The 20,250-nt window shown below is 37.1% G+C and overlaps 2 protein-coding genes and 1 long non-coding RNA gene across 4 annotated transcripts in view; 1 reads left to right on the forward strand and 2 right to left on the reverse strand.

Moving 5' to 3' along the window:
* Nucleotides 1-12,038, reverse strand: part of Vav (Vav guanine nucleotide exchange factor) — a 13,817-nt gene extending 1,779 nt beyond the window's left edge. Inside the window, exons 1-13 of the mRNA XM_073079236.1 lie at nucleotides 11,671-12,038; nucleotides 10,549-10,724; nucleotides 9,874-9,933; nucleotides 7,393-7,549; nucleotides 6,638-6,808; nucleotides 6,349-6,564; nucleotides 5,992-6,111; nucleotides 4,809-4,925; nucleotides 3,896-4,072; nucleotides 2,373-2,575; nucleotides 1,074-1,191; nucleotides 568-710; nucleotides 93-227 (exon numbers count right to left, since the gene is read on the reverse strand). Of these exons, the coding sequence (XP_072935337.1) occupies nucleotides 93-227; nucleotides 568-710; nucleotides 1,074-1,191; nucleotides 2,373-2,575; nucleotides 3,896-4,072; nucleotides 4,809-4,925; nucleotides 5,992-6,111; nucleotides 6,349-6,564; nucleotides 6,638-6,808; nucleotides 7,393-7,549; nucleotides 9,874-9,933; nucleotides 10,549-10,724; nucleotides 11,671-11,889 (2,012 nt within the window). The 5' untranslated portion in view covers nucleotides 11,890-12,038. The remainder of the gene's footprint in view (nucleotides 1-92; nucleotides 228-567; nucleotides 711-1,073; nucleotides 1,192-2,372; nucleotides 2,576-3,895; nucleotides 4,073-4,808; nucleotides 4,926-5,991; nucleotides 6,112-6,348; nucleotides 6,565-6,637; nucleotides 6,809-7,392; nucleotides 7,550-9,873; nucleotides 9,934-10,548; nucleotides 10,725-11,670) is intronic.
* Nucleotides 12,039-12,629: 591 nt separating this feature from the next.
* On the reverse strand, nucleotides 12,630-13,954 carry LOC140747012 (uncharacterized). Its single transcript, XR_012102836.1, has 2 exons — nucleotides 13,547-13,954; nucleotides 12,630-13,368 (listed from the first exon to the last, which is right to left on the reverse strand). It is a non-coding gene; the product is annotated as an uncharacterized LOC140747012 (long non-coding RNA).
* A 177-nt stretch (nucleotides 13,955-14,131) lies between these two features.
* alpha-Spec (alpha spectrin) overlaps nucleotides 14,132-20,250 on the forward strand; it is a 31,255-nt gene continuing 25,136 nt past the window's right edge. For both annotated transcript variants that reach the window (XM_073079238.1, XM_073079239.1), the window contains exons 1-8: nucleotides 14,132-14,255; nucleotides 16,729-16,822; nucleotides 17,277-17,450; nucleotides 17,622-17,888; nucleotides 18,073-18,261; nucleotides 18,538-18,726; nucleotides 18,961-19,131; nucleotides 19,373-19,540. In XM_073079238.1, coding sequence (XP_072935339.1) covers nucleotides 16,748-16,822; nucleotides 17,277-17,450; nucleotides 17,622-17,888; nucleotides 18,073-18,261; nucleotides 18,538-18,726; nucleotides 18,961-19,131; nucleotides 19,373-19,540 — 1,233 coding nt within the window. In that variant the 5' untranslated portion in view covers nucleotides 14,132-14,255; nucleotides 16,729-16,747. The remainder of the gene's footprint in view (nucleotides 14,256-16,728; nucleotides 16,823-17,276; nucleotides 17,451-17,621; nucleotides 17,889-18,072; nucleotides 18,262-18,537; nucleotides 18,727-18,960; nucleotides 19,132-19,372; nucleotides 19,541-20,250) is intronic.

Raw genomic sequence — 20,250 nt, forward strand, 5'->3', positions numbered from 1 at the left:
ATGCACGGTGTCTTTGGAGCTGTATTAGTTTCACCCGCGTGTGTGTGTGTGTGTGTGTGTGTGTGTGTGTGTGTGTGCGTGTGTGTACTCACTTGAGCGAGAGCGCGTACGCGGTGTCGTTGGGCGCGTGCAGGTGTGCGCGCGGGCGCACGCGCAGCAGGAACGTGCCGTCCACGCGCCGCTCCAGCCGCGCCGTCGCCGTCTCGCGACCCATCTCGCCCACGTACCTGACCACACGACAAATATATCTTGTTCAATAAATAGATTAAACTCGCCCTCTTGTTCGAGGGATACGAGGTTCAAATCCTTATGTTTTCTTTTAACAAGATACAACCTTATATTAACATGCAGTTCCTCTGTTGTTATTGGCTATTACCGCCCTTGGACATCTGTAATCAACCTCAGATAAAATAAGATTTCTATTTGAGGTCGGTCACAGGTGCGATGCTATCCCTGAGGACTGGAATCAAAGGTCCGGTTCACCTTAAAATATCGTGAGTGTTGCATATCATGTGCAACAAAGGAGTAGGCCAATGTGTGTGTAGAGGAGAGGAGGGGTTAACATACCACATGTAGTAGTGCAGCGCGGCGTCGGGCGAGTGGTGGTGCGGCGGCAGCGGCGGCGCGGGCGCGGGGCCGCCGCCGCAGCGCCCCGACAGCGCGATGCACTCCTTGTGCGCGCACGCGTTGCACACCGAGCACAGGTAGCCCTGCGCACACGCACGACAACCATACACACAGGAGAAATACAGTCACACGTGGAACGAATCATTGACATATTCATTTGCAGCAAAGCATGTATGCGATTAAATATGATCACGTATATCATTTAAAATACATGTTCCAATATTTTAATGAATAAAAATAAAACTTCAAATCGCAGCAAGATCTATGTCATACAGTAAACATACAAAAAACAAAGCAAATGTATAAACCTCCTCCATTAAGTAATGAAGTAAATTAAAAAACAAAGGTTACTCCTCTGTTTATGAAATTAAAAAAAACTCCAGCACGGGTATTTCGATATGTTTTTTTAATTAATTTTATTTACTATATTATATAATTATATATACCTGAAATAGTCTGCCCTTGAGAAACTTTGAACAATGATGGCACGTAGCAGGCTTTTCGAACGTGTGCAAAACGAACTTGTGGTTGGTACTCCGACAGCCTTGCGGCTCTAAGTTATCACTGTAAAGAACATGAACATAATTACCATAAAATATATTTTAGGTGCCTAGAGCTTTCATTGCAACAAAATTGTAAGACATTTTTAACTCGATAGACGCAAACAAATTGGGATAAACCTAGGTGGAAATCTCAGTTACATTTGTTTGTATGTAGATGAGTATAAATGGATACAATCAACCACAAATAGAATCCTACTTACACACACTATATATTATGTACATACAGTTTTAGAAGATAGGGTCACACGTAGTTCTAAGTCCCGTTATATGTACTGCGTCACATATGGCCTTGGCCCATAATACTTTAAGCGACGGAACTCTTACTTGCATACGGAATGACTGCGATAGTCCTTAAGTGCGTAACTCATGCCGTTATTAGAACCTTCTTTTAACATGTCCAGCTTCGATTTATTTCTATTCCGCATCTTCAGTTCCATTCTCAGTTGAAGAGTTAAGGCCACAATCCACCACGTGTGAGAACTATAGATTGGTAGACTTCATACATGCTAGAGATTTCTTTCAGAACTCTCAGGCTGTATATTTTAACACGATGCTAAATCAAAAGCCTCACGTTCGAAGTGAGGCGACATTGGAATTACTAATCTATCATTGCTTAATTTTATTTAGGCGGAGTAATTATTACATTGTCGTCATTAATGACGAAATATAGATACAAATGTTTCAACGAGCGCCTACGCGGAGGCTTTGTTAACGTCGAACCTATTCTTGTCACAAAGCTTTTAATTTTAGCAGGGTTTTCAGGCTTCTGAATTATTTCTATTTATATTGGCCCATTTATAACGATATTTTTGTTCAAAAGGTTGTAAGGTACGTACGACGTATAGTTATATATTATATACTTTTAGAATTTTGGGTGTTTTTATTAATGTTTATTTTTATGCGCTTTATATAATCTATTGTAGAGTTGTCGATTATTGCAAATCTTGTATTAAATGCAAATAGTAAAATGCAAATTATGATCCTGAAATTCTCTTATAATCTCATTACTTGGCATTCGTCTCTTCACAAATAGAGATGGCCTGGCCCATTCATGACCTCACTGCCCCATTACTGATTGTTTCTTAAACCCTTAAGAGATGATAAAACAACAGTAATTTCCTAAAGCTCGCATCCTAACATTAACATTGTGTAGGGCTGTCACCAATAGAGTTATGTACTGACATGGCGTCCCTGATGGTCTTGAGCCACTTGCGGCGGCACTCGTCGGTGCGCGCGTAGAGCGTGTAGGTGGCGTCCTTGGTGCGGCGCACCAGGTAGAAGTGCGCCGTCCAGCGCGCGTCGCCGCGCATCGTGCGCCGCGCGTACCCCTCCTCCACGCGGTACTCCGCCAGCCGGATGCCCACGCGGTACGAGTACTGGTTCTCCTGCACGCACCACACACGTTACTGTTAATATACTACAACACCCACGTTACGGTTTCAGTATAGTCCACGCCAAACTGCTACTCCACTCTGAACTTCTTGCGAGTAAGTGTAGTCATACAATTTGCTATGGCGACGCGACACATTTCTATATTCAGAGCGGTCTAGCAGTTCCGCGCGGACTATACGCTATTACGCATGCACTGTTACATTACAGTAATGTCATTCAATCAATAATAGTGCTAAATATTAATTGAAAGTATAAATAAATTTATTAAACTTTGTAAATATTTGTGAAATAATGCGGCAGCAACAATGTCCTACTTATATCTATTTTGTAATAATAGCCTTATTTTACTAATTACAGGTTGGGTATTTGGGGTTCGAGTATAGTAAAGAACTTACTGCTGTCATATAACAATAAAAAAACTCCTATTTTAGAGGGTGAACAAAATATGAAATCTACGAAAATTTAAGAAATCCTACCTTGTTTGGGAATAATTACAATTGCCTATGGACGGCAGTGTTACTACTTAAAAGCTACAATGCATGTATGTTTTCGGCTTAGGTATATAAAATTTATAAATTTTAAATTGTAATTGTGGTTTCGCGTTAATTAAATCAAAACTATAAATTATTGCAAGTCAATTACACTAATGAGTTAAAATGATAAGATTAAAATAAGGAAGTTGTGGCTATTGTTATATCATCCTTCTTAAAATAAATTTACAGGAAATAACAAATCATATAATAGGTGGCACAGTGCAAACCACAGGAATATAATTACGCAACCTGATAATACTTTATTATGGCAGTGGATATTATATTATAATTATCACCTCTGAAACATTAAGCTACGACCACAATGGAGCAAGCAAGCTATATTTTTATTAATCTCTTTGTATCGACAATGTAGTATTTTCTGCACACGTACCTATTTGCTATGGAACATGAGGAGTGGGAATTGTAAAGATTATTTTAATTTATGATTAGCAAATATTTATATATGTTTCAACAGCATTATTATTTGCAATATTTTTACTTTATAAGGACATTGCTAAGCGCTACTATTCTAGTTAAAAATGCGCTAAGGCTGCGACGCACGAAGCATTTCCACTTGCTATTTAGCAAAACATCTAAAATCGACTTCATGTTACACAATTTTATTGCGAGCTGATTACAGATGTCAAATAGGATGTCAGTTCTAATTAGGACTCATTACAAATGTTCATGGATAGAGCGTAGACGCTGACCATCATTTCAATTGTACACCTATTTTCCATTTCAATATCCTACACAAATAATATGTGAAGCTAGACTCACCTTAACAGGTTTGCAGAGCAGCATGAGCTTGTCGAAGACGAAGACATACCGCGAGCGCAGCTTCTGGTCCTCGTGCGCCTTGACCTTGAGCTCGCCGTCCAGCAGCAGCCGCCCGTACGCCGCCAGCCCCGCGCCGCCCGCGCCCAGCGCGCCGCACTCCCAGTCCACTATGCTCTCCTGGTAACACAGTATAATATTTTTAGTTTTTATTTGGAAAACAAGTAATATTACACCTACAAACATGTACATATCAGTTAAGTTTGTACTAATATTTCATAATACTGATTGGTTAGTGTTTGTATTAAAATTGCGATACAATGAACTGAATTAGCGAAAAAAATCATTACTGCACAAATCTCCATAAAAGTAAATGTATTATAGTATGTTCAATTATCATTTTACTATATTTTTAACTATTATATTTATTGACCCAATGTTGGGCACTGCATCTCACACAATGGGAACTCTGGTTGATTAAGACTTACTCAAACCTCTCTCTATCGCTAGTCATTATACCATTATTATAATTAAGTTATGATTGTTTTTTCTCTAATTATTATATTATAACCTACGACACGGATACATTAAGATTGAAGGAAGTAGAGGCATTCGAAAGCTTCTTGAGGGTACTTCTCACCGACAAAATTAGCAGAAGTTTAAAAAAAATTAAATATTATTTAGAATATTTGTTAAATGACTTTCGTTTTTTGTTCCAACACACCGTAAAATAGGTAGATCAAGTAACATTGTTATTATCTCCAAAAACTAAACAAACAGCAGCGAATCTGACTGAAATGATCGGGAGGAAACTTTGACCTACTAAAAATGGGTCACGTCTTCACAGTACACTCAGTTTAATGACTGTGGGAACTGACCGTAGCAGTGAACTCGGGCGTCATCTACACGTGCTTACCTGCACCTTGGCGAGCAGCGTCAGCACCTCGCTGTCGCGCTTCACCTCGTTGATGTACTGCGCCACGTCCACCATCGCCTCCTTGGCGCGCTCCAGGCCGCGGAACTCCTCGTGGTTCTGCGGTGACAATCACGTGGTTAAGGAGTTCCCTTTACATTTATGTCAATGCCTGAACTAGTCCTAAGTATCGTGGAAAAATTGCCTCACCAAATTCGATCCTAGCAAGCATAAAAAGTCTCAATTTAGATGGAATCCTTTACATTTATGTCAATGCCTGAACTAGTCCTAAGTATCGTGGAAAAATTGCCTAACCAAATTCGATCCTAGCAAGCATAAAAAGTCTCAATTTAGATGGAATATAAATTAATCAACTGAACAGAATTCCCTTATTAATGTTTCTTCGTAATATAATATTTATATAACATTGGAAAAATACATGGGGAAAAATACAGTTTATTGGTTTTCATTGCGATTATTATAAATAATGTATTTTTCTATTTGTGCTAAAGAATTCTTTAACGATACCGTAATTGACACTTTAATGATCGTAGTATTTAATGATACGTGCGGCGTTCTTGTTCAGTCTTCCAGAGTTACAATGCGTGAAAATTAAATTTCGTTTTATTTCTGATGTAGATATCTATTGCCAATTGAGGGTGCATCATGTGTTACATACAAAGTGTATGTATGTATTTTAAAATTATAGTATCAACTACATATACCTTGTAATCAATTATCTGCCATGAAAATGACTTCAAGTTATGATAAATAATTATAAATATACTTCTAATGTATTGTTTATTAGAAACTACTTTAGTATCGTAGTTAATTAACATTATCCTTTAGCTTCTTGATATAGGACTAATAACATTACGTAATAGCAAATATTATACTACACAGGATGTAAATAGAGTCATATTTTAAAATAGTTTGTGCTATATCATTATTGTGAGATTTGATACAACTTAACAAGTCCATAATTTTTTATCTCCTTTTTTTCATAATTTGGCAGTCCTATGTAAATGTTTTCATATGGCGTTACAAGAATGAAAAAGCACAGTTCAAATAATTTGTTACTTATATTACCGTATTTATACACTTGTATAGCATGTAGTAAAAAAACATAAATTAAATATACTTTTAATAATTTTTCGTTTGCATTACAATGACTACAAAAACTTACCGGCTGTGTTTCTTGGACTAATTTTTCTAATAATAAATGGTACTTGAGTATTCTTTGCATGGGAACTGATAATATATCCCGCAGCTGGATACGACCGTCGCTGTGCTCTTTCTGACATTTCTGGAGACGAAACAAAATTTAGTCATTTTAGTGTCTAATTTGTCTAGTACCAACTGTCTAGGCTACTTTCACCCCGCGTTCCACATTCGACAACAACTTACTTTAGTTTTCTTTTACTTTTGTATTAGAATAAGATTGTGACAAGAGTCATTGCGTTTTTACCGGAAAGTTAAGTTTTTACTAATGAGTGATACTTAATTTTTTTCTGTGTTATACTATTTTAAGACCATTAATTACCTGTAGTTGTTTATTAAACGTGTTATCCCTAGCATCTAGCGCTTTAAGTGTATCTTGGGCCTGTGTAAGATTGGAACAGTAATCTCCGTACAAGAGCAACCGTTCCCGCCACGCGAGGAACACGTCGGCCAGCCGCGGGGCTCCGTTCCCCGGAATGCACCCCTCCGTGGCCGCCCGCAGCTGGCGCAGCAGGCCCGTGTGAATGTCGTGCAACTCCTACAACAATAACAATTCATTAGAATGTCGCAAACGAGCTTCGTAAATTCCGACAAATTATATTCAACCTCACCTTGACTCCGAAGAACACGATTTGCATGTCTTGAGGTTTCAGGTACGGCGTGAGCGGCCTCAAAAAATATTTTATTATTTTACTCAATACATCTACGTAGTTACATTCTGTGTCCACGAGCTCTCTTATAACGTAATCACGCTTCTCGAAGCTGGCCGTCGACGTCGCCAGCTGGAAAATGAATCGATTATAACGTTTCGTTTTCTATCAAAATAAATAAATAAAGAAATCCATGCAAGCATTAACTAGCTCAAAATATATAAATGCATTAACCATTCTGAAGCGATACTATAATCAACATTGTAGACGAACTAGCTCTAACTACATGGCGGAAATTATAATATGGTACCAGAAATAATGAGTGTATGAATAATTCAGACGATGCGCGGAACGCTTTGCTAGACTTTTACTTACGAGTCTCGATTCCTAAGTGAGGCATGAAATTAATCCCGTCAGTGAGAGCTACGAAATTGAATCAGGTGATTGACGTGAGGCAAATTGCGAATACAACTTATTCCGTGGGACAATAAAGCTTAATTTTAAGCGTTGTTTTTTGTAATTTACATCACATAAAAACTCGGTCACGCGTCGACAGTTTTGTGTGAAATGACGTTAAGAATTTCGAAGCTCAATTATTCTTTCGTTTCATAAACAAGTGGTCAGTGGATGTCAATATTATTCATACACTTTTATTCTGGGTTAATAAAAAAGAGAAAAGAAAAATTAAAGAAAAAAAAACCAAAAACATCGCGTACTGCGTTGAAAGCGATCGGCTGGTGCGGGGCGGCGGGCGGGTCGCGCAGTTCCCGGGTCCCCTTGACGGCGCACAGGTCGTGATAGATCTCCTCGTCGTGGATGCGCGCGCAGTAGCTCGAGTACTCAGTGTCGACGCTCGGCGCGCACGCACCGCCGCTGCGCACGCGCCCCACACACACATTGTTACGTGCGAACCAAACTCTGTTTTCGCTCCACGCGACCGCCTACTTCTATGTCATGTACGCGAGCTTTATCTATCAATACTATGTTGTTGGAAAACAAATCTACTTTACTAAAAATAATATATTTTTTTATATACTACGAAATTTTTACTTCAAAAATTAATAACTAAAGTAAAAATTAAGAGTTATTATAAATGATGTCAGAAAGAAAAAAAGTAAAAATAATCTTATATAAGTTATCAATATTCAGGGTACGATTGATAGAGCGAAAACGGAGTTTTTTACAGCAGTGTCGCACACGCATGCAGCATACGTGAGTACGGTCTCACTACGCTACGCAACGAAAAACAAAAAACCCAACAGTATGCCGCGTCGAGGCTTTCTCGGAAGGGAATTCAATATATTGCTAAAACAGGCCGATATTGGGTTTCATAGTACAATCGCGGCCTCGCTACACGTGTCCTCGGACAGCCTCAGACAATCAATAGTCATACGTGACTAATCTATGTTATGTTCAAATTACTGCTACTGTTAAAAGTCGGCAACATTTGTGTTGCGATTGCTTTTAAGAAAAAATATCTTTACTCAACTACAGAATTTTAAAACGTGAAATAAATCCAAATAAGATTTTCAAAACAAATAAAATATTTACTAAAGACTGAAGTTATTTAAAATGAGATGAGAAATTGGTAAGCTTCGATGCTGATAAGAGATTCATGTTTGCTATCAATGTGATAAAAATGATGCTCGAGAAAATATGTGTTCCAATCAGCTAGCCGCTAGCAGTTTCTGATTCATTTATTTGGACTTGTATGTTTTTCCTAAATTTTGTTCAAAACATCAACCTAAAGCGAGTGATCGTCGTAACCATGCCTGTAATACATGAGAAAGCGTGTCTGTGTATGTATGTGTACATAAAATTAAATACGTCAAACTATTTTCTTTTAAAACATATCTATAACTAATCGATTCGCTTGGCGCAGTCAGCTATCTTCCAAAACTGTACACAATATTGCAACATATCGCCTGTGCATAGAACCGTATATCGAACGTATTCTTAAAGATAATGCCAACAAGTGAAAGATAGACGTTCTGGGAAGTGACAGATACTTTATCTAATCCTTCGCCTGTAGGTCATTTCTAGGATTTCCAGGGCGTGTTGTTGAAAAGACAAGAATTGATTTTCAAGCAGGGAGGATGATTAAATATAGCTATTGTGCAAATGTGAAATTAAGGCCACTTCCTTATTGGTGACACGCTCTGAAGATGTTTATTGGCGTAAAACAATTTTGATAGACAGCTAGACTGCTCCGTGTACTTCCATATAGTTTTGAGCCGCCCACTCACTAGAGATACTCGCGCGAAAGATACGAGACAACTGCATTGTGCAATCAAAAGTTGAACGTATTCATAGCGACACAGCTTCGAGCGGAGGAAGTAGCTTTTAAATATTATCAATAAAGGCCCCGACAATAATGAAACTCATAGTACGAATATAAATAAAACCGTGTTTATGAAAGCTGTGAAAAATATGCCTAACATTTCTGGAAAATGTATGATCAATGACGCGCGATTAGCAGAATTTCTTGCTAAGAACGTACGTAGCTAGTACCTACACAGTGGTAAAAATATCTCGATTCTAATATTATAATACAATAGCTCCTTTAAATAGGCGAGTATGTACAAAAGCATGATTACATAACGATCAACAAAAATAAAATTATTGGTCTAAAATCAAAATAAGAGCTAATGAATAAGCGGCTAGTGACAAGCAAATCGCCACCTCCGGCATCGCTGAAGTGAACTTGACATAGCAGAGGTCCTCGTATATCTCCTCGACGCGGTCCTCGCAGGCCACGCTGGGAATAGTGAACTGCACCCAGGGCGCCTCCGCCGCCACCGGGTGCACGTCGCACTCGATCGCGTCGTACGGCGGCGGCGCCAGCGACACGCTCGCGCTACTACAAGTCGATTGTTGTTGTACTAATTGACATCATGACCTCTAGCATGTGCACTTGGACATTTTAAAACCAGTTTTTGTATATACTTATCGAGAGTAACGCTACGAAATATAACATTTGACCGCGAGTTTCTTCATTTCTATTCGCTATCATTCGTCCTACATATGTTATAGCATTTAACAGGTAGCAACAGCAAATGCTATATATTCAAGAATAAATATACTAAAAGACAAGGAAAACAGAAGCCTTTTCTGTAATGACTTATACTATGATATTATCCTTATAACAGGATAATAAACTCCCATCTATTGAGATTTAATGTTCAATAAATACTTACACAGATTGCAAGTCTTTATAGATATCCTCTTCTGATTGACTTCTGTGAGCTGAAAATGGTCTGAAAACATAAACAACATTTGTAGTAAAAGTAAACAATATGACATTGAAATATAATATGTTTTGTTTTACGTCATGAGCCTGAGAGCTGTTAATTAAACCTTAATTGCCGCACATTATGATACTAAAGGTCACATTTCATAATAGATTGTGTATTTGTAAGAATTTTGCAATATTTTCTAACTGCTCAGTTATAAGAAAAAATTATAGTAGCAAAACTATTATAATAAAGGCCAATTGTTAAATGACCACTATAGCCTATGAACATCTACAATTTGATAAGTTGAACATACTTTTAACATTAAATCTGGAGTTGGTATACTTTCATGTTGTATTAAAAGCTATGTAATACTTAGGGCGCATTTCTGTCGCGCGTTTCTACGCCCGCACGCGCGTGCCATACGTACACATGAATAACCACAATGTCTTCACGGCCAGTATGCATGTATGTATGGATGCAAGTGGCATTTGTGCGGGAAGGACATGCGTGAGGGTGTAAACATGCACAACAGGAAAACTGCCCTTTAGAATTAACTAAATTTAAGCTGGAATTTCTACGATAACACAATCTATTTATTGCTTTATAAAGGGATACGGCATTTAAATAATTACTTACTTGACATTTCTATCTAAAGCTTTTGGGCACTGGCTGAGTTTGGCCAGCGTGCACAGCACTCGGTGGAAGTTGGACAGATCAAACAGCATGGAGGGGTCAAACAGGTCCGTCTCCCGCAGCTCAAAAACCTCATGACATGTTCGGAGGAACACTTTGATATTCCTCAAACATAAGAACTGGCAAGACAAAATTTTAATATTAGCCACTAGATTACTTTCAACTAATCTAAATTAATTTATTCAATGGTCTATATTGCATTCATGTGGTGATTGTGCAGAAAATGCATTTGAACATAAAAATATATTCAAGGTCAACTACCTATTTTATATATTTCTTTCAATATCCAGAGTTTTTGAATCTCAACCTTATGGATTTACCCGGTATATCTATTTAGATTGGACAAAATTTGCAAATGACTTAAGAATGAAGACATTTCTAATCTGCTCTGAATGCCTCCAATAAGGATCCCAGAAGCCTTATAAGTGAAATTGATAACTCATGGTCCAAAAGATCAGTTTTAGCTGAAATTTTACAACTAGTAATCTTCCTTCAATGTCTGACTATTCATAGTGTTCAAGACTGGTGAAGCTTTGCCTCCTTTGTAATAAAAGTCTTAAGGTAATAGAGCAATTACATCTGTACAGTATAAATAAATATATGTATAATATGTTTATAGTATACAGCAGACCATGCTAAATCCATTCATACACACTTCATTCATAATTCCCCATGCAGATACACCGGAACACACTCAATAAGTATTGGACATTCAACACAAACATCAATGGCCATATAATTCCATTCATCAATGCATGCATAATTAATGCCACATTGACATAAATAGCTCCAGTAACTGTACTTCATATAAAAATGGTATGAAATGCACACAAAACTGTTAGCTGCCTGATGTGTTTGAAACTTTGGGTGTGAAATATATTTATACGATAACGTACTCGACGAATAAAAACATGAGTGCTATTCCAAAAATATTTCGGGTTTACTTTACAAATTTAGATACGAATGTTGGGAGCTACATCCGCGAAACGTATATGTTTAGTAGGCGATGATATTGGCGGCGTAGTGGTAATTAGGGCGAAGGTCGCGCGGCGGCTCCGTACGTACCTGTGCCATCTGCGGCCTCTGGTTTACGTCCTTCATGTCGATGCACCCGGGGTGGAGGGTGTTCAGCAGATTGCACAGCAGCACGCCGTCCCGCAGCGTGTAGGCCAGGTCGTGGATCGTGCTCGTCTCCCAATTCGCCTTATGATCGTGCCGGAGTAAGCCACATCTCGTCAGCCAGGACGCGCACTCGCGCCACAGCTCCTCACCACCGGCCGCCATTATTCACATACACATTACACTGCACTACAATATTATCTGCACCAACCACAGCTTTTTAATAATCAACAGGCCATTATTAACAAGGGTTAATTGATAATTGACACACAAATTGATACAACAAACATAAGACGGCAACCATAGCAGAATACTGCTTTTGACAACTAAGTTCCGGTGTAGACATAACAAAAAATATATGGACGTATGCGATAATAGATGACAAATAATTGGCTACTTGACACTTTTTGGGAAAGTGTTTTAATGAATTAGTATACGTATTATATATGCCTTTCATTGATCACTTTTTCGAAAAAAGGGCTATTCATTAATAAAAATCGAACTTTCTTTACGGTGAACGGAACGTCGCGTTAAATCAGGCGGTCAAGTGTCATTTTGTGGCGGAACGTCATTACACTGTAAACAAACAACGCTTAGAAGAAAATTGAGAGTTATTTAGCTATTATAACTAAAATTTATATAAATGACAAGTTATAAGACGTGTGCAGTGACGATGTGTACAAGTACGATCGTAACAAATTTGCTTATACAAGTTCCTAAACCCAAATCTCATAAACGTTAAAGAACTTGCAGATTCTTATATGTTTAAATCCTCTGTTTGCAATGACATTTTATACTAGCTATGTAAGAGAAGTATTATTGAAAAAAAGGAATAAATTTAGTAATTCTCGAGTGATTCGTCAATTCCAAATCATTGGAACGGGACGTAATCAAAACAAAACAGCAAGTGGAAGTATTCATATATTTAATATATTATATAGATGTCTATGATAAGAATAGAATTATAAGACGTCTATGAGAATTCTATTTTAAGGGCCCATTCTGTAATTAATAGGACACAATTAAAATATTTCATGACTGTGTTATTATTGATGGTGCATGTGCACTGATTAAGTTACAGGACTGTATAATTAAAAATACATGATTTGCTAATATTAGTATTTTATTAACCGATTTCTTTGTTTATTTGGTTTATATGGTTCTATTAGTGAGTACACACAGTAGAACTTTTGTATATATTTATCATATGTTACAGTTACAATAATTACTACAGATCACCTAAGCTAAATTTTTGTGCTGCTTGCGTGTCTGCTTTTCTTCATTACTAAAATTATTTTCCGTAACAAATGGATATATATTTTTATCACTGTCATTTTCAGAATTAAATTGCAATGCAATAATAGGAACTGTATGGTCACTTTTCTTCCTTCATCTTGTTGGGTAGGTTACGCAAGTAAAGAAGTACTATTTCCCGTGTACTTTACTTTATGTATTTCAGACTGGTGCCCACTTTCGAAACTTTTGGCTCCTCACTTCTTCTAGGCAGGACAGTCATCACATTTTCATTTTCATTGATGTACCTTGTGTTCAGGACAACTTTTACTTTTCATGAAACACAAACTTGCCTTCCTCTTAAACTGCACATACTCTATAACGTCGTCACTATACGATTGTCGGGAAGATCTGTAAATATAAATATAACCAATTAATAACCTTAAAACAGTTCACATAAGAATATAAGTATATTTAAAAAAATCTTAATAATTACTTGAAGACAACCTTTCTTCTGTCTGAAGTCAGTTAAGAAATGTTTTAATTGTCCGATATGATTAAATGTAAATATAAAGAATGTTTTACTTACGTTATTTATTTGATATTTCCATAGGTTATCTCACGGAAGTTTTTGTATCCATTTTGATTTATTGCACTGCATATATGGATCTTCTTTAAGCAGGTTCACGCTATCAGCTTTAATATAGTATGGCTTCATTTCGGTTCACAACATAAATTCAACCAACTCTAACAGCAAACGATTTAATTAGGTATTATTTGTCTTGTTTGGTTTCGATGTAGTGACGTCACATGACATTTGAGGCAGCACTGTCGCCGTTTTGGGATTTAAAATCCACAGATAAAAAATCGAAAATTTCTTTTTAAAAATTAAAATACTTAGAACGTATTAAAAAATAAACGAAATACTGCATAATTTATGTTTACTTATAAGCTATCATATCCAATATATTTCATATTTTATTGTTATAACTGTCAAGTACCCAATTGGAATAATAAATATGTTAAATATTTGAAAAATACATTATTAATAGCAATGTTTTAGATACATTACTTGTTAAGTTTGCTTGTACAAATAATTTTAGAAAATAATAAAATTTTATGAAATATTTACACACGTCTGACGTTCAGCTGGAATGGTGTCATTAATTTTGAAAACGGCAACATTAGTATAGGCGGAGTGACGCGATCAGCACGTCGAACGAACGATTTTTCATGAAAATTCAACATTAGTGATAATAAACTCTTCTTTTCTTCACTGTTAGTCTTCAGACATACAGGTAAGTCATTAATCTGCTTCTCTAAATCATAATTTGGTATAGTTTTCGTCAAGTCTGAGAGATTAACAAGCTTATCTGTGACACACCCATGTATCGGTAAAATCCATATTTCGTCCATTTACAATGAATGCCAATAAAATTCTATATTTTCTAATATATTACAGTCGAAAGTTTTATAGAAGAGAATATAAATTACCATAAATAAACATATTACCCGGCGGAAGTCTAAATTTGTCTTGTCCCGTTATCCTTATTAGGTTTATTTTGGAGCATTACGTCATTGTGTACGAGGGGGAAGTGTATAGGTCGATATAGGTATAGGTAGGGCGAGTAATCGTCCGCGGGGCCGCCGATGCGTGCCGGCCGTGGAATCTGGAGCGCCGCCGCAGTGCACCGCTCGTCGTCGCCATCGGTACTTTCACAGTAATTGATAATTCTTGAGTGTCTTAGAGTAGAGCGATAGTGCAGTATAAATGTGCTCAAAAGATAGTATTGATTAGGTTCTGTGTAACCTAGATAAAAGTGGTGTTCCAATAAGTAAGTTTACATCAATATCATTTTTATACTTATAAAGTAGTTGTTTATATGGCTGTTTTTTATGTTAATTTCATTTAAATATCAGAGTCACATACTTCTGACATTGATCTGTAATTATAATGTATTTTGTAGGTACCTATTGTTCTCCAAATTACTGCATTATTCATGAATATATAATTATCTGTATGAAAAATGAGACTATATAATTAGCTTTATGAAAATTCTTAGTAAACATCCAAAACAGCAGTATGAGTAACTGAACATAGTTCTAGAAAAGTTCAATCAGCTGATCTATAGCCCCACCCAAGTGGGGTGGGATAACTATTGTGGATTGTATCCAATATAAAACAGCTGGCAACAAAGTGAACCTTATTGGTATGTGAAAAAAGTTAGGTAAGAGCCGGTCCACACGGTGCGTTGCGTCAGCGTTGCGTCGACGCAGCGCTGTGACTGCGTCATTTTACATACTAATAATCATAGTGTACACACGGTGCGCGCGTCGACGCAGCGCACCGTGTGAACACTATGATTATTAGTATGTAAAACGACGCACCCACAGCGCAACGTCGACGCAACGCTGACGCAACGCGCCGTGTGGACCGGCTCTTAGAGTTGTAGGCACTTAGCCCAGTGGAGCAGAACAGTCTGGCCTATATCATGTTACTGTAGGTATCAAGTTATTGATTTGTAACTTGGGAACATAGAATGTAACCTGAACTTTGTGTTTGGCTTCTCATTACCATGTTTCAAGTGAAGTGAATTATTATCTAGCAATAACTAGTGTAATCAAGTTATCAGGATCTTTAAAAGTTGATACTGTGTGTGATTTTATCTTTTAATATTAATGTTAAGGTTGTGGCTTAAAGATTACATAAGCTTTTCATAAGAATACTGTAAGTATTGAGTAAATTCTTCTTCTATCTTTTTCAAATAAAACAATCTAAACAAGATTGTTTTATTTTAACAGTTCACAGTTTAAAAAATATTGATTAGATAATATGTACTTTGGAATGAATGATTAAAATATTGAAAGTAAATTATTAGGAATCACTAATCACTTTATTATTAGTTAATAATTAATAATAAGCACCAATTACTTTATTGGACATTAAAAATAAGTAACTTTTTTTTACTGTATTAAAATGTAGAACAAGGCAGTATTCATTATCATTTTTATGTTTTTTGTAAGTCAATATTTATAAAAATCACTATTAACTATAATAAAATAAATACATTTCAATATTTTATTACACAACTCATTCATTTAACAACATTATTTTCGTAAATATAATTTCTTAACACATTGCAACACATGTCTAGAACTATAGAAGATAACAGTTTAAAAATGTATGGTATGTGAGGTTTTGTTGTTCACCCAGACATTATCAGTTGGTAACAAGTTAACAAGCTATATTGTGAAGAGTGGTGAGTCACAAGGCTGTGTGATGTAATGTGACCAAGCTGGCTGTGATGTCAAGTGCTGACCTTAGCTCTTAATGGATAATTAGGTGGACTAGATTGTAAATTTTTCGTTTTTAAATGAGTATAATATGTATAGTATAAATAGAATAAATTATTTTCTCAGTGTATGATTAAATATTTATTAGTGTTAAGTCTATTATTATATTTTTTGTTAAAGTATTTCAACTAGGTTACAGTAATTTATGATTTGATAATATCACTTGAGTAGTGGACCACACCCACCATGATATATGTGGGTCACACTGATTCTCTCCTGTTGTATAAGACAAATTAAAATTTTATGTACCATAAATGGATGAACTTTATAAATAGTTCAACATTAACAAGTTAAATACAATATAAGTACAAATTTTCTAACCATCTAGTTGACAAAGTAGAATTATTTGTGGACCTTCCTCCTGCTTATGAAATAATTAAAATATCTAAACGTTAATCATAACATTGTTTCTTATAGGTGATTGAACGCATCCATCATGGAGCAGATTCCACCACCCAAGGAGGTGAAGATCCTCGAAACTGCAGAGGATATTCAAGAACGTCGTGAGCAGGTAATTGGTGTAGCAAATATTTGTAGGCAACAGTGACTACTTTTCATCTGTTTTATAATTAGGTTTATTCATGGGAAAATGGAAGAAAAATACCAAAAGTGAAACAATATAACGCTTAAAATCAATCAATATATAATATTGATTTTCTTGGGCTGTAATGTCAGTTTAATATGACTTGGACTGAAATATTGCATATCTTACAAAATTTTGCATATTGTCACATAATTTTGAAAGTGGAACATTCATTGGCACAACTTCTTGTGTAATGAATCTTTAATTGGATTCGCAATTAGTTACATACCATTGTTCTTTCAATCCTTGCCCTAAATAGCTTCATACTTATAGGAATTCTTTTATGCATTATTTTAGCTACCTTGCAATATATTAAGTGTTTTGTTATTTTTTATTACTTAAAGATCATTATATGTCTTAAATATCGATAAATCTGTCCTAGGTGTTAAACCGCTATGAAGACTTCAAGCAGGAGGCGCGCGCCAAGCGCGAGAAGTTGGAGGACTCGCGGCGCTTCCAGTACTTCAAACGCGACGCCGATGAGCTCGAGTCCTGGATCCAAGAGAAGCTGCAGGCTGCTAGCGATGAAAGCTACAAAGATCCCACCAACCTGCAGGTATTTATTGTTTTTAATTCATCTCTTTTAATTAGGATTTGCTTTCGAATTTTCCATCTAAATACTTTACACTTTTTATTTACTATCTGATTGACTTTTAAAAGATTAAAAAGATTAAAGTTCATACAATAAAGACTTTTAAACAAAATTGTTTCAAATTTATCCAATCAGGCCAAGATCCAGAAACATCAAGCGTTTGAGGCCGAAGTGGCGGCCCATTCGAACGCGATCGTGGTGCTGGATAACACGGGCAGCGAGATGATCTCCGCGGGGCACTTCGCGTCCGAGACCATCCGGCGGCGGCTGGACGAGCTGCACCGCCTGTGGGAGCTGCTGCTGTCCCGCCTCGCCGAGAAGGGCATGAAGCTGCAACAGGCGCTCGTGCTCGTGCAGTTCCTGCGCCACTGCGACGAGGTCATGTTCTGGATTCATGACAAGGTAAGCTATACTGACAATAAACATGAAACGTCTTTTTCTGCATTCTAACTTCTATGTTTTATTATGATAAAGTATAAAGATACTTTAACTAGTAGTATTGTTTTAATAGATTTTTCATAAACATAACAATATCTTTTGGATCCTTTAATTTTATTCTATTTTTATAATATAATTAATTTCATAGGAAACGTTCGTGTGCGCGGACGAGTTCGGCTCTGACCTGGAGCACGTCGAGGTGCTGCAGCGCAAGTTCGACGAGTTCCAGAAGGACATGGCGGCACAGGAGTACCGCGTCACCGAGGTCAACCAGCTGGCCGAGCGCCTCGTGCTCGAGGGACACCCCGAGCGGGAGACCATTGTTAAGAGGAAGGATGTAAGTGTGCTGCTTACTTTGTTTTATGTTATTAACTGCATATGAGAGTAAGTTAAGTATTTAAGTGGTTGAGATTTATGATATATTAATATGACCGAAAGATAATTTGGTTTGCGTAGTCGTAGGCGTGATAAATGTAAAAAGTTAACAAAATTGTTACGCCTACGCTTATAAAGCAAATGTTATGTTCTAGATACGTAGTCTGTGGATAATTTGACCCTTAGTTATTGTTTAGTGTTCATGCTGTTCATGTCAATAATAAATTGTTGATACCAGGAGCTGAACGAGGCGTGGCACCGGCTGCGGCAGATGGCTCTCATGCGCCAGGAACGCTTGTTCGGCGCGCACGAGATCCAGCGCTTCAACCGCGACGCTGACGAGACCATCGCCTGGATCTCCGAGAAGGACGTGGTTCTGGGTTCCGATGATTATGGCCGAGACCTTGCCACTGTGCAGACCTTGCAGGTATGCGTGCTTTTCACTTGGTTTAATATAATTTGTTGATCTATAATTTATCAACATCGAATTTTCCTTTCATCATACGACAACATAACACAAATACTGTTATAAATATCGGTTCTTGTATTGAATTTATTCTCGATAATGTTGTATTGTGGAGTAAAGTGTGCAGCAAATACAATTAGTTACATGAAATATAAAGATATTTCCATAAAACTAACAGTTGCGTTCCATTCACAGCGCAAACACGAGGGTGTGGAGCGTGACCTGGCCGCGCTGGAGGATAAGGTCGCTACACTGGACGGCGAAGCTGCGCGCCTGGCCGCCATCCACGCTGACCACGCACCCGCCATACACTCCAAGCGGGACGAGATCGCCAATGCCTGGCAACGGCTCGTGCAGAAGGCTAAGGTAAAGTAGTTCCCAAAAATTGGTAGCTTTTAAGTTTGAAACTACCTGAGTTGGGATAAGGAATGTGATGAAGCATAAACTTTGGCCTACTTATGTAACAAATTACTTTTTTTAAATAAATTATTTAATTCTGAAAAAAAAAAACGAATAAGTGAACTAATACAGATATAACACAGTACATTTTTCAGTATTCAATTTTGTTTTTTGATTGAGTTAATAAAACCAAAATGACAATTTATAGGAACGCCGTGCGGAGCTAGAGTCCTCTCACGCATTACATCGCTTCCTGGCGGACTACCGCGACCTGGTGTCGTGGATGAGCGACATCCGCGCGCTCATCGCCGCCGACGACCTCGCCAAGGATGTGCCCGGAGCTGAGGCTCTGCTCGAACGACACCAGGAGCACAAGGTATTGTGTAACATTATTTTACAATGTATATTTGTTTGTTGTGTTTATTCAAATTAAATCAATTCATGTTTTAAAAGTCATGTGAATATAATTTTTAACCGACTTCAAAAAGGAGGAGGTTATCAATTCGGCCGGTATCTTTTTTTTTTTTTTTTTTTTTTTTTATGTATGTACAGCAATTACTCCGCCGTTAGTGGACCGATTTTAATAATTCTTTTTTTATTGTGTAGAGACGAGCTGCGAGTTGGTCCCATTTAAATATGGTTAGGATCCATCGATTGGTTCTGGAGAAAAAGAGGGGAACTCCTCCACCCATGTAAATATAACAGCCATAACTTCGCCGTTTATGAACCTATTTTAATGCCTTTAATTTCGTGTGTGGACAATTGCTACAAGTTGGTCCCATTTAAATATGATGAGGATCAGAGTGGGTTCTGGAGGCAAAATATGTAACTCCTCAACTGATGGGTATAATTGAGTTTTGTTTGAAGATATTTGGTGTAGGTTCTAATGAAATTGAAAAACCAGTTTATCTTTGACTATTTAAGGGTCTGATAATGTGGCTCGGAGTCAAAATATGTAACTCCTCAACCGATGGGAATAATGGAGTTGTGTTTGAAGATATTTGATGTACGTTCTAATGAAATTACAAAGCCAGTTCATCATTGACTATTTAAGGGTCTGCTAATGTGGCTCGGAGACAAAATATG

Source organism: Epargyreus clarus, unplaced genomic scaffold, assembly GCF_041222505.1.
Source record: "Epargyreus clarus isolate Ecla_fem2 unplaced genomic scaffold, WU_Ecla_fem_2.2 ptg000014l, whole genome shotgun sequence".
Lineage (NCBI taxonomy): Eukaryota > Metazoa > Arthropoda > Insecta > Lepidoptera > Hesperiidae > Epargyreus > Epargyreus clarus.